General features: G+C 42.9%; 2 protein-coding genes across 6 annotated transcripts in view; both read left to right on the top strand.

Moving 5' to 3' along the window:
* The window catches only part of pou6f1 (POU class 6 homeobox 1), a 132624-nt gene extending 127666 nt beyond the window's left edge, over window positions 1-4958 (top strand). The window contains exon 11 of one of the 3 annotated variants that reach the window (XM_060820947.1): window positions 4323-4958. In XM_060820947.1, coding sequence (XP_060676930.1) covers window positions 4323-4353 — 31 coding nt within the window. In that variant the 3' untranslated portion in view covers window positions 4354-4958. Of the gene's footprint in view, window positions 1-2121; window positions 2217-4322 lie in introns of those variants that run through there. The other 2 variants (XM_060820945.1, XM_060820946.1) reach the window with 2 other exon arrangements.
* A 15982-nt stretch (window positions 4959-20940) lies between these two features.
* tfcp2 (transcription factor CP2) overlaps window positions 20941-26450 on the top strand; it is a 145203-nt gene continuing 139693 nt past the window's right edge. For 2 of the 3 annotated variants that reach the window (XM_060820943.1, XM_060820942.1), the window contains exon 1: window positions 20941-21285. In XM_060820943.1, the coding sequence (XP_060676926.1) occupies window positions 21164-21285 (122 nt within the window). In that variant the 5' untranslated portion in view covers window positions 20941-21163. Of the gene's footprint in view, window positions 21286-21399; window positions 21472-26450 lie in introns of all 3 variants that reach the window. The other variant, XM_060820944.1, reaches the window with a different exon arrangement.

The following is a 26450-nucleotide window of genomic DNA, read 5'->3' as shown; positions in this document are numbered from 1 at the left end:
TCTCACTTGGGTTGTGAGAATTATCTGGTTCTGGCCGTTCTATCTCACTAAGGTGCTAACTCGGAATGCTAGCCTCTGCACTGGTACCTGAAACACATGTATTATGTGGTGGTGCATCTTCAGGACAGGTGATTTCCTCCAAGCAGTCTTCATCCTCTAAGGTTATGTTCTGTCATGGTGATATGCAGCACCTGGAAGATGGAAGAAGGAGTAAACATTTAGTCAGTGGAAAATATAAATGTCCATGTGTAGCACCTTGCTGGTTGATAAGTCAAAGTGGCTGAACGTGCAGTTGGTTATATAAATTGAAATCAATCACACAGCTCGATAGAACCACCAACCTTGCCATCAGCAATGCTGAGAATTTAGCTGGGTTCTGTTCTGTCAGGTATGTCCTCATCTGTCAGCTCACTTCAATTAAGGCTGGGGTTCCCTATATTGGTCTTGGCACTGTCCGGATTACCTTCACTCTCCTCTTGTAGCAAGGATGTTTGCTTCCTCTGAGTGTAGTGTGGAAAGTGATAGAATCAAACAATAACAGAAGAGTGGATGTCAGGCAATTATGGATTGTGGCCTCAAAATGCAAACCAGCCATCACATTTCCCTACATTGAAATAGAGGCTCCACTAAAGAAAGCAGTAAAGCTCTTCAGGGCGACCTGAGGATGGGAAAGTCACCATGGAAATACAAGTTCCTTCTTCCAATGCAAATTGAGAAGGTGTGCTGTGTGTGCCTCAGACTTAATGAGATTGGGTCATTGGCAGCAGTGAGGGGAAGGAGAGAGGGAGACAGTCACCCTTGATGCAGGGTCAAGACTTAGTGTGAATGCGGTAGGCCAGAAAATAGAATGAAAGCTGACCTTTCCTGACCTTATCAGGTGATTAAGCAAGTTCCTATAGTGGATTCACAAGCTTGAGTTGGACTAAGCATGTAAATGCAGCAGCCAAACATTTTCACCATGCAGGTTGAAGTCACATTTGCACCTGTATCATGACAAGAAGCTGTATTTAAATTACGTCCAGCTGATTTGCTTCTATGTCGTGCAGTGCTGCAGTCTCGTAGCCCTGTGCTACCATTGCACACCATGTTTCCCAGTTTCAGGTAAAAACTGGGGCCACAGTGTTGTCACGGCTCACTTGAAGAATGGCTATTTGGGTCTGGGAATGTAAGGGAAACTGTACCCAATAAGGAGTTCAGGTTTCCAGGCCAGGGTGGGAGAAAATTACATCAGCCACTTTTATTCCTTGTGTGGGTTTCACTTTGTAATCCTCTCATTTCTCTGCTTTACTGCAGTGAGCAGCGTCCATGAGCAAGCATGACTGAGAAGGATGAAAGCTTACAGGAGATTCATTTTTGGTTACATTGTAATTAATACAATCAGTCAGAGAAAAGCATCACCTGCGATATTTTGAGATTAGGTTCATAATGTAAAATCAACAACCCTTCAAAAAGTTATAAATATTCTTTCAAAACCATGACACTGCTATCCAAAACATTAGAAAACCCATCACAGCTCTGACAGTGCAAATCACCTTCTTAAAACAATACTAATGTCCGACTTTGTTCTCTATCAGGATAGGATAGCATATGTTCATCTTTCCAAATCTGATTTCCTATCCAAATTCATCCTTTGAATGAACTTTCCTGAGCTGGGAAGGTAGGTAAGGCATTAACTTCTCCAAATCAACAGGAAATCCATTTATTGTAAGGTGAAACAGTGCCATGTATTAGCTTATGTCCTCTCTGTTGTGAGATGCTCCACTTAATGGAGAAAAATCACTCTTACTTGGTCAGTCCAAAATAGAAATTCATTTATTAGCAGACAACATGAGAGTTTATGGGATTAAAGTTACAAAGACTGTATGAAATGGCTCAAAGACCCAACGAGAGGTATTATCTGGAGCTACATTTGGAGGACACTGAACAGTGGCTTCCTGGGTCAGCCAGCTGTACAGGCTCGTGGAATGTTTCACATGCAGTGGAGCAGATCTTGATTTTGAGCAATGGCAGCTCTCCCAATGTTTTATTTCCAATGACGTTAAGTTGCCAATTGGTTATCACCATTTTACACAAAAGCACAAAGCCACAATTACTTACTGTCCTTTTTTATACCATTTCCAGAAAAATTACAAATTGGAACTTTTGAGAAGACATTTACCATATGGACTTCCTATGGCATAATATGTACAGGGTGATACCATCACACCAACCCTGTATTGCAGGATTGCCTTTTCTCATTCATAATAAACCAAAATACTAAATGTGTGACAAAGATGTGACGTGATTGCATCTGAGGAGCAAGTAACTGCATTGGGAAGCCTCCTGGTAGCACCTGAACATCTATTGCAGTAGTAATCTGATATTTATATACTATTTTTTAATGTAAAGTTACTATTTACTCTAAATGTAAAGTATTCAACATTAAAATGCTACAGTTCGGATACTCTGATTAGAATATCTTGCCCCAGGGCCAGGTCAGTATGTAGCCACTGTCCTTCCTACCATCGCAGAAGAGACACGAGTTGCAGATTATTATGGATGTATGGGTTTAATGAGGCAACATGGTTCATGTTTATGTGCATCGTTGGTTAAATTTGTTTCTGAATTTTGTGAACAACTATCCCTCCATCCTCAGCGTATGTGAGTCTTTTACGAATTGAATCTTGGGGTTTGGCCTGATTCCAACAAGTCCACATTCATTGACCATCTTTAGTTGTCCCGAGGGCATGAAGAATTAACCATACCGTCTGAGACAGGAGTCCCAGAACTGTTGTTTTGGCAAGAAACTGAGGTCCAGTTTACAGAGTAATTTGGAGACATGGCAATAACAGATAGGAAAAGGCTTGCCTGTCCATCTAGCCTGCCCCATATAACTGCAAAGTGTTACGTGTCTCTATACAGTCACTCCCTACCCACCTGAAGCTGTATTATTTCCTGGGAGAAACCAATTAAAAACCCCAACCAATTGGGAGAAGGAAGGAAAATTTGTGTTTGACCCCTCTAGACAATCAAACATAGACTAAGAGGTTTCATCAACTCCAATTTATACAACTGACTACCTACCTTGTGCACAAGGTGATCATCATTGCAGCCCAAAATCAGTCCAACTTTCTTGGAAAAAATTAAGTGAGTCAGCATTCATTGCACCAACTTGTTCCATGGTTTCATTGTTCTCTGGGGCAGAGAGGAACTGCCCAAAGTTCTCCCCAATTCTGATCCCACAAGTTTTGAAGCATTGACCTAACCTGACATGTTGAAATAATTGACCCAAATAAACACCAACCAGTTCCTTCATGAATCTATATTCAGCAAACTGCCAGCAAGCAAACAGCAAGCTAAGCAAGCAGGCAACAGCAAGCAAACAGCAAGCCAAGCAAGCAGCAAAAGCCAGCAGCAGCAACGGCAGTATCCAGTGATAACAACCAAGCAGCGGGCTGAGAGCATACAGGCGTAGTAGGGACAGCAGGAGGAGCACAAGACTTCTGAATTGATTTGGAAACTTAAAGCCCAACCGTATTGCCAACTCCCACAGCCCCATTGTGTTGCCACCTTTGCTTATGCCCCCAATAATGCCAGCTTAATGGAAAACTAACTATATTGTTGCCACCATATTGCTCTCACAAGGCAATCAGCATTACTGGAACAGGTTGTTGGAGTCTGCTACAGTCACAGTGGTGCTTTTTGATGTGGTGCTCCAGACACACTTGGTCCATTTTCATCACCTCCTCTCTGAAAGTACTGTCTTTTATTCTGATACACTATATCAAGAGCACTTCTCCAAGTATGAGCCTAATCAGGGAGTGTTGCCAGCTTATTTCATCACAAGGGCATCAGAGACCAACTGACTCAAATGTCCACAAATATGCATTTACCATAGGATTGTCATCAGGAACAGCAGTTCTATTTATTTTTCTAACACAGGAATTCTCAGACTCATTACCATGCATGGGCTGTTGAAAGATTGGCACAGACCAGGCATCAAGCTTAGGACTGTCTCATTTTGTATTACTGAGCAGATGCTTAGGCAACAACAAACATATTCTGATGCAGTGGCATTGTTGTGCATAAAATAGTTCTAAATAAAACACACAATCATAGGATACTTATCCAATAAACCACACAGTATACCTTTAAGTGATATCCTAAAATCAAGATCTAAATAAGGAAAATAATGAGTTCCAATCTAATTACTGAGTACAAAATTTTGTTTGCACAGTTATTTGCTCCTGCGATATTTTGGACAAATTATATATTTTTTCATGTGATGCTCAATGAAGGTTTCTGAATGCAGTTTAATTTTATTCCCTCCTTTCATGAAATAGCAATAAATGGTCAGCTTTAAATGGGCTGTGAACTGACACACAGGGCCCCTGATGGTCATCTGGGTAAAGGCACTGCACAACATTGATCGAAGCCATTTGGACGCAAAGGTTCTCAGTTGAATCAGCAGTCTGTGTTGAATTAGCTGATCTCAACCATGCAACAGGAGGACCAAGGAACAGCTGGGTGAAGGACAAGACCAAGACAAAGTAATCTCCTGGTCAAGCTCCAGTAAATTATGCTGGAAATGCACAGATTCAGGTGTTGGACAAGAACAGGATCAGTATGGACTATAATGTTGCTATATTGAATAGTCTCCTACAGTTGTGGCTAGGATTTCCTGATTCTGTCCTTTGCCAACCCACAATTTTCTGCCATTCACTTGAAGAGGTGGGAAACTGCAATTTGGCAAACTCAGAAACTGAAAGCCTGATATATCTGTGCATGTGTATGTGGGCAAATTCCCATCCCACCAAGAAGTGAGAAAATTTAGGCAAAAAAGAAAACTTCTTGAGGAAGACAAATGCCTAGGAGTGATTGTAACATCACTTCTTGCTCAATGTAGGAATATCAAGGTGTAGCTATAGGTTTGAAACTGTTTCCTCCTATCTGAAATTTACCTAATCTATGGTGTGAAATTCCTGAGGTGATTCTACACTGCTTATTTTAAGATATTAATATTGGAGATATTTTATAATTTTAATAAATGCAGTAGTTAAAATAAAGTTTAGATTAGACCAAGCCTCTGTTACTATGGTGGCAGGAAGGAGGCACAAGATTTTAATACAAAATTGCTGAAGGACATTCAACTTAATGCTATGGCAGAGCTGCAGAATCTTTTCTTGGATGCAAGTAGTTTTCAGATATATTTATAGATATATTTGATGAGTTATAAGTCATTTTAGGCTTTTTCAGGGTTTACTGCTGTAAGTATTTCCAAAGTAAATCAACTATAGGATTTGGGGTAAAAAAAGACAGTTGTATTGATATAGCACTTTTCAAAACCACCAGACATTTTCAAGTCTGAGTGCCACAGTGGTTAGCACTGCTGCCTTACATCACCTGAGACCCAGGTTGGATCCCAGCCTTGGGTGACTTTGTGTGGGTTTTGGCTGTATGGGTTTCCTCCCACAGTCCAAAGATGTGCAAGTAATGGATTGGCCATGCTAAATTTCCCATAATGTGCAGGCTAGGTGGTTCAGCCATGGGACATCAGGGATGGGAGGGTTTGTGTGGACCTGATGGGCCAAATGGCCTGCTTCTACACTATAGGGATTCTTTAGATAAGCTCTTTGCAGCTAATGATGTCGTGAAGGTTTTAGCTAGTGCAGATTCTAATTATTCTGTCATGTGAATGAATGGTCACAGTCTGTCGACAAAGTGTGGGAGGGCTGGAGATTGTACTCAACCCACCATGAAGGGGATTGTAGATGCTGTGCCAATCTACTTGTTACAAAGGCACCAGGGGTAGCAGTCAGCATGTCATCAGAGGGGAAGTGGAGGATAGAAAGTAGGTTGTGTCCCTGCACAACCTATGATGAGAGTGTCGTGGAAGGAATGTAATCAGTATGTCAGAAAGTTGGCTTTGGCTGTTATGAGGTAAGATTACCTGAGATGTAGACTGCTGACTTCCAATCATCTGTTTTACACACTCGGACAAAGTCAGCATCGACAGATCAGTTCCGCTATGATGCCTTCCAATTCATTGTATAGGCCCACACACTTTGGACGAGGCACCGGATGGAGTGGCTATAGTTCAGGCCTCAAGATGGACTACTGCGAGTCCACTTTGATTTGAAATGCCCAGAGAAAAACATCACTGGTGATATAAGAGGTGTGGTGGGTGTGATGTGAAACAAAAACTGTGCGTGCAGTTGTCTTTTCCCACGAAGCAATTCATGCATATATTAGCTGATTGGGAAAATGTGGTCAGCAACTTAATAAAGGGAGCATAACGTTCTGAGTTGTTTATAATAGGAAAAGACTGAGAAAGATAACATGAGGAAATGAGAACTGTCACATGAAGCCGATTAAGAATATAATTTCCTTAATTAATAAGATGGAGAAGACAGTAAAAGTTTCTTATTGTTGGTTTCAAATGGGCACCCATTCATGCTCATGAGATGTCATTGCTAGAGGTGGCATAAGCTATCTGTAGCAAAGCTATGAGTGAACATATGCATTCATTACTAATGAACTATATTTATTAGTTACATTTCATATGCCTATTCTATTTATACTGCAAGTGCAAAAGAATTTTTATTGAAATAGAAATTTGTTTTCGTATTCTTTCATTTGTGTTTTGGAATGATTTGACAAAATCTGGTAGACTTCTGTTCTGATTTTAAAGAAAACAGAAATGTTGCTGTAAATCCTCACTCATAGCCTCCATCTTTGAAGGGGAGTGAAACAACAATTCAGATTGACTTACTTTGGGCAGAGTCCTGAATTTATGAGGTGAACTACTGTAACAAGTATTGGGAGCTAACAAACTATAAGTTGTGGATATGGTGATTGTAGTGGGATATAATCATTTCTAGATACAGGAACAACCTGATTGGCTTTTTCTAATCCTGTACAAAAAATAGGAACAAAATATTGATTCTGTCAATTACCTGGATGGATGATATATATCAAAATCTTTGTCTGTTTATTCCAAAAATCCCTGAAAAAGCAGATAGATGCACAGATTTCTTTATGTCCATATGCATGTACAAAGACATGTAACATGGCAAACACAGTGGAGTTTCTTCACATGTTGTAAACTCCATGATTTTGATGTTTTTTTTCTTTTTTTGTCATTGAAGCTAATTAGTTCCTTAAAAACATTTTGACTTCTTTTCATCGGTTGTGGAAGATTGCTGAAATAATTAAAATACATGATATGCAGTGAAACCTGTCTTTATTAGCGGAAAGAATGCCACAGCTTTCTCAGATATGCTGCAGAAAAACTACATTTATATTTTCAGTAATATCGAACTGAACCTTTATAAAGTATTGATTTTGCTAAGGGAAACCTCTTTCGAACAGGAAGCTGGCAGCCACGGAGCGTCAGTTTTCACAGAGGCCAACACTCCAGAGATAAACAATGTAACTCTAACTTGCTGCAAATCCCATCCTGTAAACTACAGGGTGGTTTTTTTTTTAAGAGCTGTGAAACTGCCTGCATCCAAGCCCGACTGGCATGAACCTCTGACGGTAATTTCCTTCCAAACTCCAGATAATCATATTTCACACTGGCCATATTAACCTGACTGAATGCAATCTCTAATGTGTTGAAATCACAGAGCAATGAAATTTGTAAAATGAGATTTTTTTTTAAAAAACCTGCTGCTCAGTACTCTGAACAACTCAAACAAAGCAATGCAGTCATCAGCGTTCAGTTCATCAGTATTGAAAATGGCATGTTTGATTTGCTACAACATCACACTCCATTTTTGTATTTACTAAAAATTGTAAGTAATTTAAAATATACTCGAAATAAGATGAAATGGATGATTATTTTTTAAAAATGACTCCCTGACATGAAAGGGTACAATAAGTACATGATCTCTTTATGACTAATTGTACTGTCTTTTTTCTTTGTTGCTGAGTTTAAATTCTAAAGATTGTAATTAATAGTCAAAGAAATCAGTAATGGAAAAATTCCCCGGGTCTGCAAGCAATATATAATTGTGAATAATGGTCTGCTACTAATAATTTGTGGATAGAAGCTGAAAGAAGAATAATAAAGCATTATTTTAACAGTACAGAACTAAACATTTGTGTTGTGTTAACTTATTGCATTGAACTAGATTGCTCATTTGATAAACTCCCATTTACCTTGGTAACTTGTAGGTTAGAACATAGAATATTACAGCGCAGTACAGGCCCTTCAGCCCTCGATGTTGCACCGACCTGTGAAACCAACCTAAAGCCCATCTAAACTACACTATTCCATTTTCATCCATATGTTTATCCAATGACTATTTAAATGCCCTTTAATGTTGGCGAGTCCACTACTGTTGCAGGCAGGGCATTCCACACCCTTACTACTCCCTACATCTGACATCTGTCCTATATCTATCACCCCTCAATTTAAAACAATGTTCCCTCGTGCTAACCGTCACCATCCAAGGAACAGGGCTCTCACTGTCCACCCTATCTAATCCTCTGATCATCTTCTATGCCTCTATTAAGTCACCTTAAGTCACCTAACGAAAACAGCCTCAAGTCCCTCAGCCTTTCCTCATAAGACCTTCCCTCCACACCAGGCAACATCCTGATAAATCTCCTCTGAACCCTTTCCAATGTTTCCACATCCTTCCTATAATGCGGTGAGCAGAACTGTATGCAATACTCCAAGTGCGGCCGCACCAGAATTTTGTACAGCTGCAACATGGTTCTGAAACTCAATCTCTCTCCCAATAAAAGCTAACATACCTTACAACCCTATCAATCTGGGTGGCAACTTTCAGGGATCTATGCACATGGACACAGAGATCTCTCTGCTCATCCACACGACCAAGAATCTTACCATTAGCCCAGTACTCCGCATTCCTGTTACTCCTTCCAAAGTGAATTACCTCATACTTTTCCACATTAAACTTCATTTGCCACCTCTCACCCCAGCTCTGCAGCTTGTCTATGTCCCTCTGTAACCTGCAACATCCTTCAGCACTGTCCACAACTCCACCGACCTTAGTGTCATCCACAAATTTACTAACCCATCCTTCTACGCCCTCATCCAGGTAATTGAAAAAAATGACAAACAGCAGTGACCCCAAAACAGATCCTTGCAGTTCACCACTATTAACTGAACTCCAAGATGAACATTTTGCATCAACCACCACCCTCTGTCTTCTTTCAGCTAGCCAATTTCTGATCCAAACCACTAAATCACCCTCAATCCCATGCCTCCATATTTCCTGCAATAGGAACACTATCAAACGTTTACTGAAATTCATATACACCACATCAACTGCTTTGCCACCTGTTGGTCACCATCTCAAAGAATTCAATAAAGTTTGTGAGGCACGACCTACCCTTCACAAAACCGTGTTGACTATCCCTAATCAAATTATTCCTTTCTAGATGATTCTAAATCCTATCTCTTATAATCCTTTAAAAACTTTGCCCACAACTGAAGTAAGGCTCACCGGTCTATAATTACCAGGATAGTGTCTACTCCCCTTCTTGAATAAGGGGATATTTGCAGTCTTCTGGCACCGGTCCTATAGACAATAACAACATGAAGATCAAAGCCAAAGGCTCTGCAATCTCCTTCCCAGCTTCCCAGAGAGTCCTAGGATAAATCCCATCTGGCCCAAGAGACTTATCTATTTCCACACTTTCCAGAATTACTAACAACTCCTCCTTGTGAACCTCAATCCCAAGGTCAAATTGCCTGTAACTCAATATTCTCCTCAACAACATTGTGTTTTCCCTGTGTGAATACTGATGAAAAATATTCATTTTGCGCCTCCTATCTCTTTGGACTCCACACACACAACTTCCCCTACTGTCTTTGACTGGTCCTAATCTTATCCTAGTCATTCTTTTATTTCTGATATACCTATAAAAATCTTTAGGGTTTTCCTTGATTCTACCTGCCAAAGACTTCTCATGTCCCCTCCTGGCTCTTAGCTCTCTCTTTAGGTCCTTCTTGGCTGACTTGTAACTCTCAAGCGCCCTAACTGAGCCTTCGCGTCTCCTCTTTACATAAGCCACCTTCTTCCTCTTAACAAGAGATTCAACCTCTTTAGTAAACCACGGTTCCCTCACTCAACCACTTCCTCCCTGCCTGACAGGTACATACTTATCAAAAACACGCAGTAGCTGTTCCTTGAACAAGCTCCACATTTCAATTGTGCCCATCCCCTGCAGCTTCTTTCCCCATCCTATCCATCCTAAGTCTCGCCTAATAGCATCATGATTTCCTACTACCACCACCCACCCCCCACCCCCACCCAGGTATAACTCTTGCCCTGTGCAACATACCTATCCCTTCCATTGCTAAAGTAAACGTAACTGAGTTGTGGTCACTATCACCAACGTGCTCACCTACCTCCAATTCTAACACCTGACCAGGTTTATTACCAGTACCAAATCCAGTGTGGCCTCACCTGTTGTTGGCCTATCTACTACTGTGTCAGGAAACCCTCCTGCACACATTGGACAAAAACTGACCCATCTAAAGTATTTGAACTATGTCTTTCTAATAGAGGGAGGACAATCGGTTAACTATAGTTTGAAAGTTACCACTCTGTTAGTTCTTTCTACAACAAATACAACTGACAGAAGTTACATTAATGTCATGAACAAGCATTCAAAGATATTCCACATAACTACAGTGCGTGCAAATCACTTTCAACTAAGTACGAACACAATGTTACCAGTGAACTTAAAATATTCAATTCTTCCATATTGCTCACTCTTGCTCTCATTTTCTGCTGTTCACTAAATTACTACCAGGCCAAGGCAAACTTGATTACATAACTGTCTGAATGTTTGAAACGAGAAAAGTTATCGGGGACATCTAAGCTACGTTACTTTGTCAATGACACAGCGTGGTTCTCTTAAATTCTCATTCCAGCCTGCACAACTTGCTTTCAGAACTTTTTTTTTCCCTGAGGGAGCGTAAGATATGTTTATCTGATAAGCAGGTATCTTTCCCTTTTGAGAACTTCTGTCAAGAACCAGCTATCTGTTAAAGGTAGATGTGAAGTGACTGGTCAAACTACTCAACATTAAGCGAAACACAATGTATTTAAACACAATTGTTAAAATACAAACACAAGAAAGAGGAATTTAGAATAATTTAATCACTGGAAAACTTAACTGAATAATAGCTACAGGACCCATTACTAATTAACTGTTCCAATATAGAAACATTCCATAAACACATCCCTTGGCAAAAAAGGTAAATTCAGACACGGATTCTTACACGCTGTCCTCTAAACCAGGAAGAAACAACAAGAGAGTTTTCGGAGGAAAGCAGCAGCTAGGAATCATTCACTGAAGCTTCCAATTCTTCTGGGACCCCAAATAGCTTCTGACTGCTACAGCTAAAAAACGACTAGAAACTCTGGTCTGTGAGAGCTTGGGCAGCACGGTGGCACAGTGGTTACCACTGCTGCCTCACAGCGCCAGAGACCCGGGTTCAATTCCTGCCTCAGGCGACTGACTGTGTGGAGTTTGCACGTTCTCCCCGTGTCTGCGTGGGTTTTCTCTGGGTGCTCTGGTTTCCTCCCACAATCCAAAGATGTGCATATCAGCTGAATTGGCCATGCTAAATTGCCCGTAGTATTAGGTAAGGGGCAAATGTATGGGTGGGTTGTGCTTCGGCAGGTCGGTGTGGACTTGTTGGGCCGAAGGGCCTGTTTCCACACTGTAAGTAATCTCATCTAATAATAGCTGGCCACTCCCCTTCTATTGTTTCAACTGTTTTAAAAAAACCTAAAGGCCTCCTAAGTTATTAACTTAAGCCTTTTCAGTAGCCAGTTCAGTACATCTGACTTGACAACCTTTTATCTCTCCACCTTGGAGGCTCCATGCCTCCATTCCTGATGAAGGGCTTTTGCCCGAAACCTCGATTTTCCTGCTCCTCGGATGCTGTCTGACCTGCTGTGCTTTTCTAGCACCACTCTGATCTAACCTCTCTTAAAAAAACCCTGGGCAGAATAATCTTTTGAAGGTGACAGTATTGTCACACTATGTGGTAAATTACCTTGTTTTTATAACAATAGGACTCCCCCAGTTTCAAGTAATATTCTCCATTCTCTTTCTGTCTGTGGCTGGAGCAACAGGATGAAATTAACTACTTAGAAATCCACAAGATCAGCTTGGAATGGTTGTATGTCTGGTTTTTACTTTCTCTAGAAAAGCAGCTGGATTATGCTTGTTTTATCTCCATGTTTCTTCTTGCTGAAGATTAAATAGAACACTGAAATCACTATTTCCTTTGCAAAGCACTGTACCCCAAATACAAGTTTAACAGCTCTATACAAGCACCAAATTCAAAAGTAAATCCAACTATTAATGTGGCAAATCCCAGTATATATTCCCCTTTTGATTTCTCTTTCAGGTCATAAAGCATTTACTGGCTGAACTGCCAGTCAATCTTCTGTTCCCCTATCGCTCCAATACTGCTCTGCAGCCAGCTATCTCTGGGTAAACTCCTTACCATTCAGCAGTCCTGCACAGAATTTGAATCTGGAATAAATGCAGTAAATCTCCTGTATTGATACCAGATGGTCACCAGGTTCATTTGACTGTAGAATGTCTATCTGAAAATGTACAGAAATAATTTCCAACTATCCAGTTAAAACAGGGTCTCAGTGAATAATCGCACTAAGGAGTCCTGCGCTGAATTAATCCAGTGCAAGGTTGTACTCAGTAGCAGAGTGGAGCCAGTTACCACTGATGCTGAGGCGAGGGATACCTTGTCCCAAGAAGCTTAAAAAGCTCTCCAGAATTACCTTTCAACACTTCACATGCTCTGCATAAAATAAAATGTGTTGCAGTTTAATGTTAAACTGTCATTGTCAAATACTTGTAAATGCAAAGTATTTTCTTGTATACGTTACCATAGAACATAGAAAAATACAGCGCAGTACAGGCCCTTCGGCCCTCGATGTTGCGCCGATCCAAGCCCGCCTAACCTATACTAGCCCACTATCCTCCATATGCCTATCCAATGCCCGTTTAAACGCCCATAAAGAGGGAGAGTCCACCACTGTTACTGGCAGGGCATTCCATGAACTCACAACTCGCTGAGTAAAGAATCTACCCCTAAAATCTGTCCTATACCTACCACCCCTTAATTTAAAGCTATGCCCCCTCGTAATATCTGACTCCATACGTGGAAAAAGGTTCTCATTGTCAACCCTATCTAAACCCCTAATCTTCTTGTACACCTCTATCAAGTCACTCCTAAACCTTCTTTTCTCCAATGAAAACAGCCCCAAGTGCCTCAGCCTTTCCTCATACGATCTTCCTACCATACCAGGCAACATCCTGGTAAACCTCCTCTGCACCCGTTCCAGTGCCTCCACATCCTTCCGATAGGATGGCGACCAAAACTGCACACAATACTCCAGATGCGGCCGCACCATAGTCAGAGCTGATAGCAGCACACACCACCATTCCCTTTGAGAACTCCAGACTCCAAAGATTCAAATTCAAATAGAGTCATACAGCATGGGAACAGACCCTTTGACCCAACTCATCCATGCTGACAATGTTTCCAAACTAAACTAGTTCCATTTGGCCCATATCCCTCCAAACCTTTCCTATCCATGAACCTGGCCAAATGTCTTTTAAATATTGTACCTGCACCTGCATCTACAATTTCCTCTAACAGTTCATTCCACATATGCACTACCTTCTGTATGACAATGTTTCTCCAAGATCCCTTTCAAATTTTTCCCCTCTCACCTTAAAATCATGCCTTCTGGTTTTGAAGTCCCCCACCCTAGGGAAAAGACCTTTGCTGTTCACCTTATCTATGTCCCTCATGATTTTATGAACCTCAATAAGGTCACCCCAAAACCTCCGACACTCCAAAGAAAAAAGTCCCAGCCTATCCAGCCTCTCCTTATGACTCAAACCCTCCAGTTCTGGTAACATTCTTGTAAATCTTTTTCACACCCTCTCCGTTTTAATAACACCCTTCCAATAGCAGGGTGACCCGAACTGTACACAGCACTCCATGATATCTGCCATTTCTTGGCCCAGTTGATCAACATCCCATTTCACTCTTCGATAACTATCTTCACTGTCCACTATACCACCAATTTTGGTCATTGAAAGCAATCATAAAAACGTGCTGGATTTGAATAACACATTTGAAAAAAACTTTGTTGTATGTTCGACAGAAAAATAGTGCTGCCAACAGTTTATTTGTTTGGAAGGTGCTTGGCTCCTTCCTCCAACTTTTCAGGTCCCAATGGTAGCCATGATGTGGAATTGCTAATGTTGGACAAAGTCAGAAGTCACATGACAGCAAGTTGTAGTCCAACAGGTTTATTTGAAATCACATGCTTTCGGAGCACTGCAGCAAATCAGGAACTCCCACTGTCAGTTCAGCATCCCATTGAGAATCGGATTTGCCGCTGATTGCAATTCTAAGCTCCAAATGGGGGATAACATTGTCTTCTTCAAATGCACGCTCAAAACCAGAACACAAGGCTGCCACTCTAATTTTCTGCAGTGTATTTGGGGCAGGAACCTCTGCTGGTCCTTTCCAGGTGTGGGTTACCTACCCCAATGTTTCAAATAAGCTCACCCTGTAATTAGGAAAGAGACAGATGCCGCTGTCAGCTGATACTAGTAGTCACTCTGCTAGACTGGAGCTCCAATAATGCTTTTCACCTACTTTGAGGGAGACATGAAGGCAGGAACACATTAAGCATGCCTCTGTGAATTTGAACAGCACTAAAACTCTGGTGCCTGTTTCCTAACTTGCATCAAGTCCCATTCTCTCATTATCACTACCCATGCTCACTCACATTGGCTCCCAGTCCAGGTGATGCCTAGATGTTATCATTCCCATCCTTGCCCTCAAAACCCACCATCTCTCCTCCCTATTCTTGGAACCTCCTCCAGCTCCATGACCCTCCAGGACCACTTAAACGCATTGAATTCTAGCCTCTTGTGTATTAACAATATCCATCACTTCACCACTGGGGGCTATGCCTTCAGCTGCTGAGCCTAACTTCTGGAACTCCCTATACCCCACCACCATCACCTCCTTCTTTAAGATACTCTTAAGACCTACCTTTTTGAATAATTTTTGGTCATCTCAAGTGAATTGGCATCAAATTTTATTTGACAAGACTGCTTGTGAGACACCGTTGACCACATGAACTGCTTTATAACTATAAGTTGTTATTATAGGAGATCTCCACAGGCATTGCTCATTTGCTGTCCAAGATCGATACAGGGTGGGATTTTACACAGGTTTGAGCAGCAGATGCTATGGCATGATGTGTGCCATAATCCGATGAGAAGTCTCATAGAGGTTTATAAACTCAAGAGAAGGTGAATAGCAAAGGTCTTTTCCCAAAAGTGGGGGAGGTCAAAACTAGGGGACATATTTTTATGGTGAAAGGAAAAAGATTTCAAAAAGAGAGTGGTTTGTGTGTGGAATGAATCTCCACAGGAAGTGGCGCATGCAGGTACAGTCACAACGTTTGAAAGACATTTGGATAAGTACATGAATATGAAATGTTTGGAAGGATATGGGCCAAATGCAGGCGGGGGGACTAGTTTAGTTTGGATACATGGTTGGCGTTGACTAGGTGTACGGAAGGGTCTATTTCCATGTGTATACTATGACTCTATAAGTCCAGTGAGGCCTATAGAGTCATAGAGATGTACAGCACGGAAACAGACCCTTCTGTCCAACTTGTCCATGCTGACCAGATTTCCCAACCCAATCTAGTCCCACCTGCCAGCACCCAGCCCATATCCCTCCAAATCCTTCCTATTCATATACCCATCCAAATGCCTCTTAAATGTTGCAATTGTACCAGCCTCCACCACATCCTCTGGCAGCTCATTCCATACACACACCACTCTCTGCGTGAAAAAGTTGCCCGTTAGGTCTCTTTTATATTTTTCTCCTCTCACCCTAAACCTCTGCCCTCTAGTTCTGGACTCCCCCACCCCTGGGAAAAGACTTTGTCGATTTACCCTATCCATGCCCCTCATGATTTTATAAACCTCTATAAGATCACCCCTCAGCCTCCGATGCTCCAGGGAAAACAGCCCCAGCCTGTTCAGCCTCTCCCTATAGCTCAAATCCTCCAACCCTGGCAACATCCTTGTAAATCTTTGCTGAACCGTTTCAAGTTTCACAACATCTTTCCGATAGGAAGGAGACCAGAATTTCTCAACATTAATAACATTTCGCTCCATCTTTAATGCTTTTGCCAAGATTCTTGCTTGGCAACAGTGAGTTGTTAATAGATGGGGATTAAAGCTTGTTAAATGCTATATTAATGCCACAACTCATCTCATTAATAATCACCGGGGACACTTTGCACTCAGGCACAGGCACCCAGCTGCATTGGACCAGGCTGCATCTCCGTAATTTTCACTCACTCTCTAAGATCTTGCTCACCTAGTGCCTACCTGCATGTTTGCACAATCCTTGACAAGCCTTGCCTTGCCATGCAGTACCAATTACACGGTTAAGAGGACAAAACATCCTGCTATATGATAGGGTGCTATATCAATTTCACATGTACACAGCTTATACAGTAAACACACTCAATGTGGATCAAGCAAGTAACAATGACCCAAACTCTAAGGGGAGCTGTCCTCAGCAAAATCCATGCATCAATCAGGGGCTCCTGGTGAAGAAAGGCAAAGGCAAAGGCAGCCTCCAATACCAATGCAAGCATTTGGCAGCAGTGAGCTCAGTCATGGAATCCGTGCATCGAGAGAGTCGGTCACAGTCAGTCTGATTGCTTAAGAGCAATATCCAGGGGTGGGTGGATGTGTGTGTGTGTGGTGGGAGGGGTACTAATGTGGTCAGGGAAACTTGCAGCCATCGGTGATACTTCTCATCCTGAGCTGTCATAGAGAGACAAACAACCAGAAGGAAGGTCAAGACAATGCAATCTCTAGAAATATGTCACAAACATACAGCACACGATCACCTGTGCCACAAAGTGCCCTCAATATGTTTTCTTCATCCTCTGCCTGCCACAATGTTTGTGTACTCCTTGGTTCTGTGAGAGTAGAGGGGGTACCAAGGGACAGGAACAGCCTGAACAACAGGGAGCAGTAGGAGGGTCAGGCAGAAGAGGAACCCAGGGACAGGAACAGCACGAACAACAGGGAGCAGTAGGAGGGTCAGGCAGAGGGGATACCAAGGGACAGGAACAGCCTGAACAACAGGGCGCAGTAGGAGGGTCAGGCAGAAGGGGGTACCCAGAAACAGGAACAGCCTGAACAACACGGAGCAGTAAGAGGGTCAGGCAGAGGGGGTACCCAGGGACAGGAACAGCCTGAACAACAGTGAGCAGTAGGAGGGTCAGGCAGAGGGGGTACCCAGGGACAAGAACAGCCTGAACAACAGAGAGCAGTAGGAGGGTCAGGCAGAGGGGGTACCCAGGGACAGGAACACCAACAGCCTGAACAACAGAGAGCAGTAGGAGGGTCAGGCAGAGGGGATACCCAGGGACAGGAACACCCTGAACAACAGGGAGCAGTGGGAGGGTCAGGCAGAGGGGATATCCAGGAACAGCCTGAACAACAGAGGGTGTAGGTGGGTCAGACAGAAGGGTTACCAGGGGCCTGGAACAGCCTGAACAACAGGGGACAGTAGGAGAGTCAGGCAGAGGGGGTACCCAGGGACAGGAACAGCAACAACCTGAACAACAGGGAGCAGTAGGAGGGTCAGGCAGAGGGGGTACCCAGGGACAGGAACACCTGATCAACAGGGAGCAGTGGGAGGGTCAGGCAGAGGGGATATCCAGGAACAGCCTGAACAACAGGGGCAGTAGGAGGGTCAGGCAGAAGGGGGTACCCAGAAACAGGAACAGCCTGAACAACACGGAGCAGTAAGAGGGTCAGGCAGAGGGGGTACCCAGGGACAGGAACAGCCTGAAAAACAGAGTGCAATAGGAGGGTCAGGCAGAGGGGGATCCCGGGGACAGGAACAGCCTGAAAAACAGGGAGCAGCAGGAGGGTCAGGCAGAGGGGGTACCCAGGAACAGCCTGAACAACAAAGAGCAGTAGGAGGGTCAGGCAGAGGAGGTATCCAGGGACAGGAACAGCCTGAACAACAAAGAGCAGTAGGAGGGTCAGGCAGAGGGGCTACACAGGGACAGGAACAGCAACATCCTGAACAACAGAGTGCAGTAGGAGGGTCAGGAAGCTCTGGATTTGGGCTCTCAATCCCAGTGTGATTACTAAGAATGATGCACAATTGAATGGTGCAAAGACCATCCAGCTGTATGAGAGGCACAGTCAGAGAAAGGTGAGGATGTGATGGACTGCTGTCACTTTTTGTTCCTACCTTCTCCAGAAGGACTTGCATCCAGATGGACTGGAATCTAATTCAATGCCTGGATCTGTGAAGAGCACCAGGGCAGTGAATTTCTGCACTGGGTTCTTTCCAGGCCGCCTATGGAGACGTGTATAGAATATTGGCCTTTGTCACTCAGATCGATCAGAGAGAGTACTAATGTCCAGATCAGAGGAGGCAGTGAATTTGTTGGAGTCACAACGACCACAAGAGGTAGGCTGCCATCATGAGGTTTTGACAATTCACAGCTCACAGGGGCACTTAGTTAACGTGAACTAAATCTTTGAGGGGTGTGTGTGTGTTTGCATTACCCGAGGAGCTCTCACATACTCTCACCCACTCTCAGGGACCACGTATTTGTTCCCGCTCAGCATTTACAGGATTGGCTCCTTGGTGACACACTGATGATCCCAGGACAGAAGTAGAGGGTTCTGGTGAATCACAAAGTTACACAGCATAATACATCTTTTATTTAAACTTGATATCATCCTTAACTTCATAGGAAAAAGCCAGGAAGTGTGCATCCTTCTCATAGACTCTTTCATTTGCAATGGAATATATCTTTTTCAACAGCTCTGAAATATCTCCTTTAATGTCAGTTAATTGCTAATTTACTCTTAACTTTTAAGCTATTTTCCCAGTCCAATGTAATTAACTCTGTCTTAATAACTGTCATCACCATTGTTTAAGTTCAAGAATAGAGTCATAGAGCTGTACAGCACAGAAACAGACCCTTCAGTTCAACTCATCCACACTGACCAGACATTCCTATTTGACCCAAGTCCCACTTGTCAGCACTTGGCCCATATCCTTGTAAACCCTTCCTACTCATGTAACCATCCAGATGCCTTTTTCGTGTTGTAATTGTACCAGCCTGAACCTGTACAGGACATTGGTTAGGCCACTGTTAGAATATTGTATGCAATTCTGGTCTCCTTCCTATCAGAAAGATGTTGCGAAACTTAAAAGGGTACAGAAAAGATTTACAAGCACGTTGCCAGGATTGGAGGATTTGAGCTGTAAGGTGAGGCTGAACAAGTTTGGGGCTGTTTTCCCTGAAGCGTCAGAGGCTGAGGGGTGACCTTATAGAGGTTTATAAAATCATGAGGGGCAAGGATGGGGTAAATCGACAAAGTCTTTTCCCTGGAGTAGGGGAGTCCAGAACTAGAGGGTTGGACTGAAGGGTCTGCTTCTGGGCTGTACACCCCTATGACTCTAAGTCTTCAGTCTAACTCATTTGTCCACATTTGGGTCTAAGCTTTCTAATGATAGGTCAGGAGACAAGTGATCCAAGTAGAACCCAAATTGAATGTTGGCAATCTGATTGTTCCTAATCAGTGCTACCTGATAGTACTGTCAACAACTCCTTCCATAATTTTGCTAAAGAATGAGAGCAGACTTCTAGGCCAGGTTCGATTTGCCTTACATTTTGTGGGTAGAATGTACAAGGCAATTTTCGGTATTGCTGGGTGCATGCCAGCGAAAAGGTTTTTAGGCTAAATGGTTTCCTTTTGGGCGGTATTGACTGTATGATTATAAAATGTACTTTGAAATTTGACATTTAGCTCTGCCCATGTAAATGTTTACTGTGAGAGATCTGGAAAAAATACGTTAGCAGTTCCACATCACTGCCCAGAATACGTACTCTGTTTTCCAACGGTTTTTTTTAAGTCTCAGCTTAGTTCCAGAAAGACTCTGCGTTTACGTAAGCACGATTCAATTTTATGGAACATCTTGAAATGTTTCACAATCACCTTTTAAATGTAATCACTCATTTTTTGGGGGAAACGTAGCAGCCAACCTCATAATAACTCTAAGGTGGATTTCTTCTCATTCAAATAGTACTCTTTTATGACTCCTCTAAACAGTCCGACAAGATACTGGGTTCAATGCTTCGTCTGAAAGACAGCATCACGACCAACTTCAATGACCCTCTTTTCCAGCTGTTGTGAATTCCATACTTTGCCAGTCATGTTAAAATGCCGACACAACTGTGCTGCAATTTGAAAATTTCTTGCAGACTCCGTATTGATTTCACTGCTAAAAAGAAAGCTACTCAAAATATCGTTTAGTCGGTGCTTCACGGTTTACATCGAGATCAAATACATTTTTGAACAGAATGTTCCATCAGTCACCAGGGATATTTTTCAACTTCATCTGTCAACAGTATGGGTCTTCCTCCATGAGGAGAGTATGTCCTCCCTGATGTTAGGTTGGGAAAAGCAGCAGTTGTGGCGATGTCGTGGTTGTTTAGCCACTCAACACCGACTGAATTGACAGGTGAAACAGTGTAATTAGCGAGGAAAGCATCTTGGGAAAAAAATGGCGCAGACAAGAATCTGAGAGTCTCTTGATTCCTTTTACGTATTGTGGGTGCTCTTCATCATTGAGCCAAATTGTGGAATTTTTGGAGAAAAACAAAATCCTTTTTTTGCTCGTCACGTTACTCAGTTCGGAAGGAGTAAATCCATCCCTCCGGCGGCTTGTGATAGGAAGATTCATTATGACGTCAAGGAGAGCAAACACGCCTGATTCAGATTGGCAAACGCCATTTGATTGACTCGTGCAGCAGCCAATCAGCGTGACGTGCGTCCCGACCGGCTCCCAGCGGCGCCATCTTTGATGGGTCGGACATGGCGCGAGGCGATTGAGCAGAGTGAGTTCGTTCTTCTTTTTGGGTTTGGAAGTCTCGGATTACCGGGTTTTCACTCAGCCTCTTCCGCACACTGGGGAAAAAAAGGACCGCTGTTCTGAGCGGTTTTACTTCCTCCGGAGCTCAACTTGTTTCCGACTCGCATTACTGGCCTTGATTTGTGTGTCGCCATGGCCTGGGCGCTGAAGATGCCGATGCCGGATGAGGTGATTGAATCTGGGTTGGTGCAAGATTTCGATGCCAGTTTGTCCGGAATCGGTCAAGAATTGGGCGCAGGAGCCTATAGCATGAGGTATATGTTTTATATGTGCATATAGTTAGAAAGTGGTGCTTTAATACAAGTGTAAAACCTACTCTCTGGGTATTGTGAGCTGAATTCCATTGATGCAAACCTCGATTTCCACAGGTAGAAGGGTATGCCCGTGTTTACAAGCTCGAAACCCATTGAAGCTTCAAACCCACATTACCAACATACAAGGTATGTCTACTTCAGACGGACCGTACATGTTGGTAATGAACGTTACCTTTAAACATTGACTCCTGTATTGCCTCAGGGTTCAGCTTCCATTTCCTCCCCACCCCCAGCCCCACATCTATTGTGAAATGATTTATGCTGTTCAGCGTTGAAGTACTACATGACTACCAGCCACCTGGCATCCGATCTCATGTGGGAATGGGTCATACAAACCAGGTTCTATAAAAGCAATATCCTGCAGATGCTGGAAATCTAAAACAAATACAAAGTGCTGGAGAAACTGAGATCTGTGCGGAGTGAAGCATACTTAACGTGTCGAGACCAATGTGAGAATTCAACACTCCACAGATGCTGCTAGATCTGCTGAGTTTCTGCAGTACTTTGCTTTTATTTTAAACCGAGTTAAGTTCCTGGTCTATAACAAGGACAGAACCCCTGGTCCTCACCTACTCCTCCAGCCTCTGCATAAATTGATCATCCGATGACATTTCTGCCACCTACAAGTGGATCCCACCACCAGAGATATATTTCCCACCCCATCCCATCCCATCCACTTTCTGCAAAGACCATTCCCTCTATGACCACCTGGTCAGGTCCATGCCCCCCCCCCAACAAACCACTCTCCCCTCCTGACCCCTTCCCCTGCCACTGCAGGAATTGTAAAACCTGCACCTACACCTCCCCCATCTCCGTTCAAGGCCTCAAAGGAGCATTTCACGTCCATCAAAGTTTCACCTACACTTCCACAAATGTCATTTATTGTATCTGTTGCTCCCGATGCAGCCTCCTGTACATTGGGGACACTGGAGACCTTCTCGCAGAGCACTTTAAAGAGCACCTCTGGGACACCTGTACCAACCAACCGTACCACCCTGTGACTGAACATTTCAACTTCCCCTCCCACTCTGCCGAGGACATGCAGGTCCCCTGGACCTCCTCCATTGCCGCTCCCTCGCCACCCGATGCCTGGAGGAAGAACAACTTATCTTCTGCCTCTGAACCCTTCAACCCCAGGGTATCAATGTGGACTTCACCCGTTTCCTCATTTCCCCTCTTCCCCCACCTTACCCCAGTTCCGACTTTCCAGCTCAGCACTACCCTCACGACCTGTCCCATCTGTCAGTCTTCCTTCCCACCTATCTGCTCCACCCTCCTCTCTGACTTATCACCTTTACCCCCACCTCCAGCTACCTTCTCCCCAGCTCCACCCCCTCCCATTTATCACTCCACCGGAGGCTCCCTGATGAAGGGCTCCTGCCCGAAACGTCGATTTTCCTGCTCCACGGATGCGGCCTGACTTGCTGTGCTTTTCCAGCAATGCACTCTCAACACTGAATTTGTTGATCTTGGTGAGAGTTACGCTAGAGTGCAGTATTCTAATTGGTTTCAGCATACCCTGGGCTTGGGAGGGGTATGATGCTCCAGGTCACTATCCATTCTGTTTTGCTAAAGAAAACAGATTTTTATGGATTAATTGGTTGCAATTGCAATCTGAAAAGAAAAATGTACCTAAAATCATGCTAGCTGTTCTTTCCATTTAAGAATTGTTATGTGAGGTGATTGTTGGATATTTAATTTGGTTTGTACTACGCAAACTGTATTTCCTAGTTACTATGTCCATTCCTCTCCTTGGCAACTTATCTGAAACTAAACCAGTCTATTTGCAACCTTGGTGTTATACTTGACAGATTAAACCACGTAGTCGAGCTATCACTCAATGCTTACTTTGATCTCTATACTATAAGAATGCACCCCTGCATCAACTCATCTGCTGAAACCATCATCCATGCCTTCATTACCTCCAGATTTGACTATTTCAGTGCACTTCTGGCTGGTCTCTCATATTGCCCTTTGTAACTTTTATTGCCACCCAAACCTCTGCTCGTGTCTTAATTTGCAGTGAGTTGTGTTGCATTAACACTCCTGGCAGTCATAGACCTACATTATGTTTCTGGGAACCAATGTCTAACTCGTCCATGTCAACCAGATATTCCAACTCAATCTAGTCCCACCTGCCAGCACTTGGCCCATATCCCTCCAAACCCTTCATACTCATATACCTATCCAAATGCCTTTTAAATGTTACAATTGTACCAGCCTCCACCACTTCCTCTGGCAGTTCATTCCATACACGTACCACCTTCTGAGTGAAAAAGTTGCCCCTGAGGTCTCTTTTATATCTTTTCCCTCTCACCCTAAATCGATGCCCTCTAGTTCTGGACTCCCACTCCAGGGAAAAGACTTTGCCTATTTATCCTATCCATGCCCCTCATGATTTTGTAAACCTCTATAAGGTCACCCCTCAGCCTTGGACACTCCTCAGAAAACAGCCCCAAACCTATTCAGCCTCTCCCAATAGCTCAAATCCTGCAATTCTTGTAAATCTTTTCTGAACCCTTTCAAGCTTTGCAACATCTTTCTGATAGAAAGGAGACCAGAATTGTGCACATTATTCCAACAGTGGCCTAACCAATGTCCTGTACAGCCGCAACATGACCTCATGTACTCAATACTTTGACCAATAAAGGAAAGCATACCAAATGCCGCCTTCGCTATCCTATCAACCTGCGACTCCACTTTCAAGGAGCTATGAACCTGCACTCCAACGTCTTTGTTCAGCAACTCTCCCTGGAACCAAATTCTCTTTGATTTCAAAGCATGACCTTGTTCCTATCTCTGTGATTGCCTCCAGCCCCACACCTTTGTTAGATATCTGTCCTCTATCAAATCTGGCATCTGAGCACCTTTGATTTTCATTGACCATGATTTCAGTTCCCTCATCTCCAATTTCTAGAATTCTTCCCCAAAAGCTTCAACTGCGATGCTCCTTTAAAAGCTATTTTTTTTCTGCCCTAATATCTCATTTTGTGGCTTGATGTCAAATTCTGTTTGACCCTCCAGTTGTGTGAATGTTGCAGAATTTTACTTGCAACTGATTATGTTGCATAGCCAGTAGAATGACTTTTAGTCTCCTGGATTTAAGTTAACTGGTTCTCCAATGACAACAGTCTTGATATTTTTAAAAAAAACCTGTTTGGATGAGTTGTGGCACACCTTTGGAGCAGGTGGGACTTGAACCTTGGCTCTCTGGTTCGGAGATAGGGACACAATTACTGGCTGCAAGAGCCTTGAAATGTAGTTGTTTTCATAAACATGTTGCATATGTTATGACACTCTCCTGGAGCAGGCAGATCTTGAATCTAGATTGTTTCGTTCACAGGTAGGAACACTTGCAACTGTGCTGCAAGAACCCATATGTCAATATTCTTAGTATATGAATTCATCCAGTCACTTCATTTACTTCCTCATTTCCATTTTTCGAAGCCTAACCTGTTGGCTTACTTTGAATCTAATGCTTTCGTTTACACAGCTCTGGCCTCTGAAGTATGTTACTTGAATATTAGAGATATTATTCTTAGGTCTAGTGAAGTACCACTGAGTCTTTACAAGTACATCAAATAACTTTGACTGTTGGTTGCTGCATGATTTATCTTAGATGTAATTAAATAGAATTCTGGGTGTAATCTTCTATTCACCATTAAACTGAGGCATTGTTAATGGCCTTTCTTACCTTAATTTCTTTTCATCACTACAAATGCCTTCTGTAGTTTTCCCCTTGTTTTCTTATACTGTTCTGTGTTGAAGGTGCTTGAAACATGCTCATTATGTTAAAATTTAATTTGTGTGGAGATTAATTCATGTACTGCAGTTTTAAAATGCCTTGTAGTTTGTTGTGTCCGGAGAGCTAACGAGGACAGTGGCCTCCTGTGCTGTAGCAATTCTATCATTGGTTTATGTACACTCAAATGTCTATTAAATTGAGTTATCTGAATGGGCTTCTGTCTCTTATTTTCTTATCCTTTTGATGTCACGTTATGTATTTTGGTATGTAAGGAACAGTTGCTTAAGTCTGAGTGGTACTGATGCAGATAATGAATAAATCACTTTATTTTGAGTTGGCATCTTTTGCATATGTTCCATTACTGTTCCAGTAGTACCTTCCCAACAGGTGTGATTGGGATATTTTGATGGTTGTATTGCTGGGGGGGGTGTATAATATCAGATCCAAGATGAGTTCTTTGCAGCAGTGCATGTTTTTTGGTTATTGAGAGAACAAGACTAATGTAGAAACCTATTGCAACACTTTTGAGGTATTTAAGTGAGTTGTATAGGATAATTTGTTTGAAAGGCAAATAGGATGGAGCATCTGTTCCGAAATGCACGAATACCTGATTATTTCATATTGTCAGCAATTCCACAACAAAGAAGGAGCAACTTGCTTTTTCATGATGCTATAAAGACCTATTCCAGTAGTTTACATCATTTTAAAATCATTTCACCTATATGCTTCTATCTGTAATTAGTTTTGTTAATTCCTTTCCCTGTCCAAGATTTACTGCTAAGATCAAATAAATCACATTGACTTATTCATTGCAATCTATATGTGGGCGACACGGTGGCACAGTAGTTAGCATAGAACATAGAACAATACAGCACAGAACAGGCCCTTCGGCCCACGATGTTGTGCCGAACATCTATCTTAGATTAAGCACCCATCCATGTACCTATCCAATTGCCGCTTAAAGGTCGCCAATGATTCTGACTCTACCACTCCCACGGGCAGCGCATTCCATGCCCCCACCACTCTCTGGGTAAAGAACCCATCCCTGACATCTCCCCTATACCTTCCACCCTTCACCTTAAATTTATGTCCCCTTGTAACACTCTGTTGTACCCGGGGGAAAAGTTTCTGACTGTCTACTCTATATGTTCCTCTGATCATCTTATAAACCTCTATCAAGTCACCCCTCATCCTTCACCGTTCCAACGAGAAAAGGCCGAGAACTCTCAACCTATCCTCGTACGACCTATTCTCCATTCCAGGCAACATCCTGGTAAATCTTCTCTGCACCCTCTCCAAAGCTTCCACATCTTTCCTAAAGTGAGGCGACCAGAACTGCACACAGTACTCCAAATGTGGC

Source organism: Hemiscyllium ocellatum, chromosome X, assembly GCF_020745735.1.
Source record: "Hemiscyllium ocellatum isolate sHemOce1 chromosome X, sHemOce1.pat.X.cur, whole genome shotgun sequence".
Taxonomy (NCBI): domain Eukaryota; kingdom Metazoa; phylum Chordata; class Chondrichthyes; order Orectolobiformes; family Hemiscylliidae; genus Hemiscyllium; species Hemiscyllium ocellatum.
This window is presented reverse-complemented; position numbering and strand designations above follow the sequence as displayed.